This window comes from Toxotes jaculatrix, chromosome 5 (assembly GCF_017976425.1).
Source record: "Toxotes jaculatrix isolate fToxJac2 chromosome 5, fToxJac2.pri, whole genome shotgun sequence".
Lineage (NCBI taxonomy): Eukaryota > Metazoa > Chordata > Actinopteri > Toxotidae > Toxotes > Toxotes jaculatrix.
This window is the reverse complement of record NC_054398.1, coordinates 22,824,711-22,835,169: the sequence shown is the minus strand read 5'-3', so window position 1 is coordinate 22,835,169 and position 10,459 is coordinate 22,824,711. Positions and strand designations below refer to the sequence as shown.

Here is a 10,459-nt window from a genome sequence, read left to right as displayed (position 1 = left end):
TGAATGAGTCATGTGAAAGATCTTTCTCACAAAGAAGAAATAAACTTGAAAAAGGACAAAGATGATGTTCTGTCACATTGTTGTTGCCAAATTGTATTAAATGCAGAGATTAAAAGTCAGCAAAGTAAATTAATTCAAACTGTAGATTTGCTTACTGTAGCTCTAAGATCATATACAAAATGTCTCCAGTAAAAAAACAAAACAAAAAACAAAACAAAACAAAAAACAAACAAACAAAAAATCATGTTTGTGCAACATACCGCAGTGTGCAGTCAGTAAACATTACCTTGAGATGATTCTGGTTGATGGTGGTGTGCTCTCCCTCATAGGAAATGATTACCTCATTGGTTATCACCTCAGGCTCAGAGTAGTAACCTTGCTTGAATATTTTAATCCTGAATGTGCCCTCTTCAAAATGTCCTCGTGCTTGGACAGTGAAGCTGAAAGAGTCCTTGGACCTCAGGCTCTCGTAATTATGCTCATATGAGACAACACTTTTTTTCAGGTCCTCCTGTGTGAATGTCAAAGCCTCAATCCCACTCACAATAATTCTGCCATCGCCAGGTGGGGATGTAATCTGGAACTTGATCTCGCTGTCGTCTCTGATGTCCATGTTGGTGTCAGCACTCAGCAGGGTGGTGTCGAGGGTCTTAGTGCTTCCATGGTTGATGACGATGATTGTGTTGTTCGCCACTCGCAGGTAGGGCTCACCAGCCTGGATCTGAAGTAGCGCAGTGGTCTTGTGGAAGCCATCTGACACCTGGAGTGAGAAGCGTTCCCGATCTGCTCCATGGTGAATGAAGAGGACGTTCTTATTGCGTAGGTCGGCTTGTGTGAAACGGAAAAGAGGCTGGGATGGATTCGATGTTGAGACGATATTTCCTGAGAGGATTCCCTCACGAGCGTAGACAATTTGAGTGTCACTGAAACCTGAGTCATCGTCCTTGAATTGTATGACATCGGTCGTTAACAGACGCTGACCATGGCGTACCACGTTAAAGACTCTATCCAAAACCCTCACAGGAGCGTGCTCGTTCTTGGACTGGATTGATATTCTGAAAATGCCACTCATTGTTTTGTGAGTGTCAGAACTTTCTTCTCCTTGATCAAATGCTGAGAAAAGGAACTCATCACTGCTTGTCTTAGAGCCATCATGCTTGTAAATAAGCCTGTCAAGATGGAGGTCTTCATTACTGAAAACTTTAATTGCTCCCTCAAATCTAGGCTGCCCGGGAGGGGAGTCCCTGATCAGTCGCCCGTACTTTGGCCCTTGTGTGACCCGGTAAACAAAATCTGTAGAAGCTGGTGACTCAATCCAAAGATTGTTTTTGTTCAGAGTGTGCTCACCACCTTGCACGACAACCAGCTTTTCGTTGGTCAAAACAGGAGCATCTGCGGTGCCGAGGATGTTAATTGGGAAAGTGTACAGAGGAGAGTACTGATTCTCAGCAAAGACTCTAAACTGAAACTGGTCTATACTGTCCACAGCTCTTTGCACCCGGACCCTATAGCTGACAGTATTGTCCAAAATATCCTTCTGGGTGAAAATATCACCCTCTGCCAGCTCTTTGTCTAGCAACTGGAGACTACCCAGGGTTGGAGGCTTGACAAGGATGTATTTTACAGTTTGTGGATCTGGGTTTTTCCCTTTTACTTTAGCGTGAAGCTCTGCAAGCCCAATTGTTTGCTCTTCACTAGCCTCCATCTCCAGTGGAACCAGGTTAGAAACTTTCACTTGTGCAGGGGTGATCTTTACCAGGAAGGTGTTATTCCAAAGAGAGAACTGCCCCAGGTGAGTGTCAAACTGAATCCGCTCCACAACGATATCCTCCTGGTCACTTGAGTCTGTGCTGACGTATCGAAGGCGGTTTTGGTCCAGATCCGATTGATGGAAAGTTGTAACCTGCTTGTACATTCCATCACTTGTCATAATTTGTAGTTCTCCAAATATCAGTGGTTGTGTGATGTTATACATAATATCTCCATAACGGGGATGAGCGAGGACAGCCAGGTTGTGAACACCAATGGAGGAGTTTCTTCCTTGAGACATGAGAAGGCCAGTGTTGGTAACAATAGTCATATGTGGCTGTGCCACAGACAACGTTAAAGTAGCTGACTGGCTTACTGACTGTCCATCAGACACGTCCAAGGTAATTCCAGCAGCACTACCCCCTCTATGTACAAAATAGATATTTCCATCTTTCAAATCCCTACAAGTGAACTCCGAGATGCTTCTTCCTGGCTGTTGACCATTTTCCAGGTAGCCAAATTCCATTGATGGCCCTGAGGTTATAGTTACTACTAATTCATCACAGCGGGTGTCAGAATCCATGATTTTAATAAGGCTGGAGCTCAATCGAGTCCTGCCATTTTCTGTGATGGTGATTCCTTCTCCACTAAGTTGTGGTATATCGTTGATTGGAAGTATTTCAACTGGGAGGACATAATCATGGGCAGTTTTTAGACAGTCTGGAAGATAACTGTTACTTTGAGCCACCACCTCTAGCTGGATTTGGTCAGCATGCCTTTCATTTCCGTCATGCATATACTTAATTTTCTTATTGACAACATCTAGAAGAGTAAACTTTTGTGTGCGTTTTGTGTTAATGTTCATATCAACCAGGCCATACCAGGGTTCACTCAGGAGAGTAAAGATAATCTGTGACTGGCGCATTCCTGCAGCACTGAGGTCAAATGTAGGGCTTAAGTTGTTGATATCAAGAAAAACTTCCCCACCTTCAGGCACAAGCAATGGTGTGACATCAATAAGTTTTGTTACATTTTTGAATAACTCTGGCATATCTTCTGATGGGTAGCAATGTTGTTGGTCCATGTCCATTTCAACATATCGGATGCGAATAGGAGGAGCAGTTGTAGTTGCGTCTACATCATAGTAACTTGAGTAGTCATAGTCCTCTCCTTCACATTTAACATGAACATCTTTGGTCACCACAGCATCCTGTAGGCTTCGGTCCCTCTGATTTACTTTGATTTCCCCCAAACAACCAATAAAGGATTCAGAAGTCAATACGTCCTCAACAATATTTAAGGGCCCACTTGCACGAAAGACATCCTTCATTTTCCCCTGGATGCCTCCTAAATACAGGTTTCCAACTAAGTCCAGTTGTTGTGATGAGTCAAGAGGGAGGGAGGAAGACTGGCTGTCTACATCAAGGACAAAAGAATCCTGATTGATCTGAACCTTAATTCTATGCCACTGATCATCATCCAGCTGTATGTGGGTATTTTCTAGTACTTCAGGGCCGCTGCCGAGGTCCAGCACACCTTTGAGATGACCACCCATAACACCAATAGCAACGAAGTCTGACTCTCGGCCAGGATGGAAAGCAAGTAATGCACCATCAATGGTGGTTTTCATTAGGAACTCCAAGACCCTTGGAGCACCACTAGCCCTGCTCCAGGTGGGGAAAGAAATGAAGGAATCTGGAGTGCTGAAACTAGTTGCCTCGCCATCACCAGCCTCAAACTCACTGCTGCAGGACTCCTTTGTGTCGTGACATTGTTTAGTTACTGTGCTGAGAATATCAAACTGATGGGACTCAAATTTGACCACAGTCATGCATCCACGGAAAGAGGGAATGGCATTGCTGAGGTACGGAATATCCAGTTCTCCTGCTCCTCCAAGCCAAACGCCCAAGTCAGCATTGAGCTTTTCATCCTTGTTGTTCACAGGAACATATGTTGGAAAGAGCTCATCAATTATCATGGTGAGCTTGTCATCTTGCAGTGTCAGTGAGATTTTGTGCTCCAGGAGATTGTTCAGCTGCACTCCTTGGGATGAGGACAGTGTCACCTCGCCAGACCCCAAGTTCATCCGTGCCTAAAGGGAAAATGAAATGTTTTATTTAATGTAAAACCTGCACTGAAAAAAATGTTTCATTGAAATCAAAATAATTCAATTGTTTTATGCTACTGTCACAGGGAGACCCCGTGCACTAAAGTAAGGCACATGTGCTACACATGTGCCTTGTGAAGTGCTGGTGGTGATGTGTGTGGTATGAACATTTGGAGGAGGGGGTGAAGGAGAGAAGTCACACTGTGATTGTGTAGTTGATTTATTGAATTTAAATTTTGTTGACCTGTCTCCTTTGTTGCACTTCTTCCTCTGTCAGACCAGGAACAGCCAAACCTGAGCTGGAGCGGTCCATTTGGTTAAATAGGGGGGTTCACAGAAGAAGAAACCAAGTGTGGTAGAGTGGGAGGGGTGTTTTGTCTTTTGTGGTGAAATGACCTGTGTAAGTGTCTTGTTTAAAAAGAAATATGTGTTTTTAAAGTAAGTTTAACTGAACTTCTTTTTGATAATATGTTATTTAGTATTGGGATTATTGTAAGTGTGCTGGAAGAGATAATTGATATTGATTTCTTGGTGCAGTCCACCAGTATAAAAGTGAGGAGGCTGTGGTGGCCGGAGCCTAAAGGAGAGAAGCACAGCTCCTGAACACAGCTCCGGATTATAGCTCCTGCCAAACTTTAAGGGTATAACCAGAAAGGCAGTTTAGAGCGAATTCTTTTGTTCTGTATTATTTTCATTCTTCTTGAGAAGTGCTCTTGAGAATTTTTTTCCTCCCTTTTTGATTATCTTTCTGGTTAGCCCAATGTGCATTTTTTACTGTGGAGTTTTTGAACAAGACTCTTATTATTTTCAAATAAAATGGAATTGGGAATTGCTCCAGACTGCCACAACTCATTGTTGTATACAGGGTTTCTCGGCCACCCCCACATCTACATGCATTTTGATTGTTTTAAATAAAATTGTGAATTGAATTAAAATATTTTACATATGTAGAATAAAACAATTTAATTTAAAGCACAATAACAAATTACCACAATATATGAATTACATAATGAATTTAAGTAAATTAAACATGGGCTTAGTTAGAATTACTAAGGAAATCAGAGTAACAAAATACTTTGTGCTGAAACTACTTACATAATTTATTTGAAATTACTCAAAAATATTAAGTACAGCCAACTTAAAAATATGTCTGGATTTAGATGAATGTATTGCATGCAACCACTTTCAACATTAAAAACATTTTTTTCAGTGTGGAACAAATTTCAGTATCTATATTGTGGCATATGTTCTTGTGTATTTGATTGGTAAACTCATTACAAAAGGGCAGTGCATGGATTTGATTTGGGGCTAATGTTAATGTTACAACAACTTGGTGCAGTCCTGTCAATATTTACATACAAGAAACTCTCTCTCAAATGTATAAATACCAACCCAGATACTCTATTCTTATGACCATTGCTGAATCTTTTCAACCTTTCACTTCACACCCTTTTTCCAAGGCTAAATTGTTGACTCATAAAACACTTAAATCTAAGATGTTTTACCATAATAGTAACACTGATGATCTAGGCACTGCACTGTATCTCCAACCCCAGAAAATTCCTCAGGTATGCTCACAGTGTTGACTAAGCCATATTCTAAAAATGAACTACTTCAAAGAAGTTTCACTGATAACATCAGAGATCTGAGTTTTGTTCAAATAAAGTTAAACATGACTGTTACACACGCAAGGCAGATAAGGCAATTTAATAGTTTTTGTAAAGCCTTGAGTCTATTTGATCAGTGCGTCTCATATCACTAGGTGGAACAGAATGAAGAAGACAAAAAATAGTAATACTTCCTTTTATTACACCTACCCTGAGATGTCATCTCATTATAAAAACAGATATTGTCTTTTGGATGAAAATCTATATTCTGGGATAGCACACCTGATGCTAATTCTGCTGCTTTTCAAAGCTGTCAAGCAATTAACTATAGATGTAAAACATCACAGTTCTTATTCCAGTGAGACAACTAGTGAAGACAATAGAAAAATCAAATCAATTTCAGCTGTTCATGGAGTGGCACCTAATGAAATGTGTCATGTACAAGTCTTGGGGCTGAATGACTCTCAAAACTCCATTTAAATTCATTCACACTCTTCACAACTTAATATGCCACCGTAATGCACTCAAAATGCATGGTACATTTTGCAGCTAAGATGCCCAAAATCTCTTAAAATAAGTTTTTCACATGTCTTGGGATTATAGCAGAGAATGAATCAATAGGTTATTATACAGCTAAAATAACAATATAATATTGGCATAGCAAACCTCTGTTCTGCCAATAGAGCTAAAATCAAAGTGATGCAACCTTTTGTTTTTCAACTGCTGGGACTGACCAACCCGCATTATCTTACAGTGTCTAAAAATATTTCAGCCACTCACCTGTACTTTCCCATTTTGGAGCTCAAGGAACAGGTAGTCTTCTGTTCCTGCAGCCAGAAGCAGCAGCCCACTTCGCCGACTTGTCTTAATTTGTAGTGACAGGTGGAAGGTGGAGACATCATGGAATGCATCTAATCTGCAGTAGCTGTCCCCAAAGTATGATTCTGTAGATAGCAAATAAAGATAAGAAATAGGCATCATGACGACACAGAAGTCAAAGGTTGACATGTTTTCTTTCACTTTGCAATAATTTTCATAATTTTCTCTACGCTGTGGCTTCATACAGTTCTATAAACTCATCCTACAACTGCTAACTGGCAACTCTGTGACTCCATACGTTGACGTTTGGAGAAACCAGTTAAGTGAGCATCTTTCTGAGTCTTGTTTCAGTACAACTTGCAGACTTATTTCTGTATTATCAGGTGTCCTCCAGCTGCTCCTAGGTTAAGAGGAGCTCCTCTGGCCTCAAAGGGATTCTCTAACTGAGACATCAGTCATTACCCCTGCGGAGGTTTTCTAGGCATATAGAGTTTTGGGGTGCAGGATTTCCCAGGCTTGAGCTGTCTCATTTCCACTGATATGCAAATTCAGCCACCTGCCTCGGACTGTGCTCTCCCGGGTCCTTGACTAAATGTAAACCACGGAGGAAGTCATTTATTTCCCAGTGCACATACTCTGAGATTAAACTGGAGCACCTCCAAGACCCCGTTTTCTCACCATGGGTTTTCCATGGCCTTAGCCAAGAGATAGAGAAAGGGGGCTTTCCATTTGCCATGCACCCACCCTCTTTGGGGTGACAGTTCAAGACACAGAAACGCATTGGAAAACAGCAAAGAATGCAGTCTTCTGATCACATAATGCTAATGCTTTGGAATAGTTGGAATCATGAAGCAGAGAGAGACATTGCTAGGTTAAAGTTAGAACATTCCTATGAGATCATGAAGACCAAAATATTCCCTCAAAATCAACAGTAGCATCCAGTGGTTTAGCAACAGAGTAGGCTTGATGCCACAAAGCAAAAATCTCACAAAATAACCTCTCAGACATGAGTCAGAAAAGAGAAGAGGAGAATATAAGGCACTAAACATTCACATTCATGGCTATAAATGGAAAAAGTATTTTCCCAAGACTCTGTTCGAAGGTGTCCATTTGTGAACAAATGCGTGTGTACGTGTGTGTGTGTGTGCCTTTAAAGGGCAGCCTGTGCCTGTGTTGCATCTGCATTAGTGCCATGCTGCCAACTTCAAAACACATTTGTCCTCTGGTTTCTCCTCCTGTAAATGAACCCTTCCATCCCAGATCTGCAACACACACTGGCAATGTGAACAAAGACAATCATTTTGATGTCAGCTAGCACGAAAGCAAAGCTTTTATCATTGCGCCTATGCTTTTGTGATTTCACTAAGAGGCATTTGCTTTTGGCTCCAAGGCTGTTCTGTCATGAACAAAGTCAGTGATGAACAGTCTCAGCACAGGGCCAAATACAGACAGAGACATTCGATTACACACTGCTGCACAGCACTGGTCTCCTGCAGCCACAGGAACGCCATGTTGGTGGCTCTCAGACATAAATATCACTGGAAAAAAATCACTGTCACATGTTGTATTTGTAATCCATAATGTGTGAATGCTAACAAATCAAGAGAGCTAGCAAAACTAAAGCAGTAAGATCGTCCCGGTAATTCGAAATGTGAATGAGGCAGAACATGCAAATATTATTCGTATTACTGAATCAAACAACATTATCACATTCATTTTCAAAATGTCACTTTTCTGAGGCTATTGTCGTTAGCTGTTGCTGCCTGTGCTAGAGGCTGTTACGGTACAGTTCAGAGAGTTTCTCGTAAGGCTAAGGTATCCCAAATGAAAGACTAATTGCTCAGGGGCCTTCAGGCTGAAACTGAAAAATGGAGGAGCAGAATCTTTTTTTACAGGCAATTGCATTAACAAAGAAAATCGCAATGAGCTCCATGGTTCTTAAACCAGAGCTTTTGTTGGATTGTTCACTGAGCATGGGGATAAAAAGCTGAAGGAGAGAGCGATGCCAAGACGATTCTGCCTGGGGATTTTCTGGTTCAAATTCAGCTTGCTGCTGTTGCCTGCAGGAAAAGGAGCACATTTTCTAATGATGCACACAATAGCTTTACTCGCCGCAGTGTACCTGGACCTGGAATTCATTAGTTCCCCAGCTAAGCTGAGAAAAGCTCTGCATAGAATAGGCGTCATGTAGGAAAAGCACATTTTCAATATGCTATCTGTACAAATGCCCTGCTCTGTGACACTTCTTTTGTCTCTGCACCCTTGATTAAACTGTCTCTGTGCTCACACTAACATGTATGCAAAGACGGAATCATACCTACAGGATGAGAGAAAACATGATCACAGACAGCCTGTGAGAACAGGACTGTGAATCGCAAGCCCCTGCAACACAGCTCTCAGCTATGTTCTCCATCTTCCAGGGGACTTGGGGTTGGGGATGGGATCTAGCTGAGGTGATTTTACTGACAAGTCATCGTTATTTGTAAAGAATCATCCCCACTCCTTAAAAGTGTAATCTGGAGCTGTGAAGCTGCTGCCACAGTTGGTTTCAGTCTGTGTGTGGAGGTTTAACCATCTAAGAGGACAGTCTCTGATCCCCTTAAGCTACCACACCTCTCCTCACACTACTTTATTGTGTGTCAAGCAGAATCCTGGTCTCAGGCCAGTGCAGATGGCTATAATTTGATGACTGACTGCACTTGTATTTATAATGCTTAGAGGAAACGGAGTCTTCCTCTCTTTCACGCATGGATGAATGAATTACTCTGTTGTCTTTCTTTCCCTTTCCTCCTCCTCCTCTTCTCCATCCTCTTTTGGTCTCAATCTAGCGACACATGTCCGGAAAAGCTATGGGGAAGAGAGACTCACTGACCACAAGTGTAGGAAGATTGGAGACATTCACTTGACTTGTCTGTCCAATGAGTCAGAGCCACTTCAGTCGTATTTTAAGCGAGTGTGAAGATGCGCTGGACAGACAAGACTGGAGACTTTAGCACGCCGATTTTAACTCCCCCAGCTGTGCTGGTCACTAAAGGAAATACTTAAATTCTAGAAGTGGTGTCTAATCTAGATCAGATTGACTAATGTTAGTGTTAGGGGGAACACAGAAATACACAGTTCTGTTTTTTTTTTAAGCTTGAGAGTCCACAATCCTTTCAGATAATATGATTTGATTGTTTAAAATGTTATGCAGGAGCAAAGATTCCCAGTGTGTGTGTTTCTCTACTACAATTTTGCCATGGTAACGCTGCCTGGAATCCAAACAAACCACCCATAACCCATGGTTAAACCATGGTTAGCTTGACTATAAATAGTGGTTATGTTGGTCATTCGTTTCCTTTGCTGGGCTGTGTGTACTACAACAGAGCACAATGGCCGCTGGACATAATTATATGAAGGATAGGGTGTTGTTAACCATAGATGGAATTGGAAAGCTTTTAAGGGTGTAATAGCATTTACCATATGGCAACACAGTCATTAGCACGATGAGCAATTACATCTCTCACAAGGGTCAATGGCACTTGAGCTTGAGACAAACAGTTTTCCACTCATGTCTGACGATACTGTTACTGTGGACTATCAGAACATTGTTTGTTGTATATAGGAGCAGATGAACATCAGAAATGAACTATTCCTAAATCGATTAGTTGATCCACTAATTTCCAGCTTCTCATATGGGAGAATTTGCTGCTTTACTCTGTTAAACATAAAAAAAAAAAACTAAGCAAACAATTTGATAACCATAAGAAATGATTAATCAAAAAAAATATAATCCACAAATGAATCAGTTATAAAAGCAATCATTAGTTGCAGCTCTTTTATCTACATGAATAGATGTATCTTTTATCTTGTCACGAAAAGCCTACAGACTAAACATAACCACATGTGGGACAGTGGAGGCCTTTGCTTTGTGTCAGCCCACCATCCACCCTGACCACCTCCCTCCGACTTTCTTGCTCTAAAATAACTGGAGAAAATGCTGCCACTGAACTTGATCTATGCAGTAATTACAATATTCGCAAAACAAATGAATAGTAACGAGTAACACACTAATTACAGCTCACTGGCTGCTCTTAAAAGGAAGTGATCATGTTGGTGCAACATGTTTACAGACCAGACTTTGTATACAGGAGTGTGTATAAGAAAATACTGCTAACTCCAGCATTGTTAAACAGCA

General features: G+C 41.3%; 1 protein-coding gene across 2 annotated transcripts in view; it reads right to left on the bottom strand.

Moving 5' to 3' along the window:
• cspg4 (chondroitin sulfate proteoglycan 4) overlaps nucleotides 1–10,459 on the bottom strand; it is a 64,043-nt gene that overhangs the window by 23,517 nt on the left and 30,067 nt on the right. For both annotated transcript variants that reach the window (XM_041038834.1, XM_041038835.1), the window contains exons 2-3: nucleotides 6,244–6,407; nucleotides 287–3,841 (exon numbers count right to left, since the gene is read on the bottom strand). In XM_041038834.1, coding sequence (XP_040894768.1) covers nucleotides 287–3,841; nucleotides 6,244–6,407 — 3,719 coding nt within the window. The remainder of the gene's footprint in view (nucleotides 1–286; nucleotides 3,842–6,243; nucleotides 6,408–10,459) is intronic.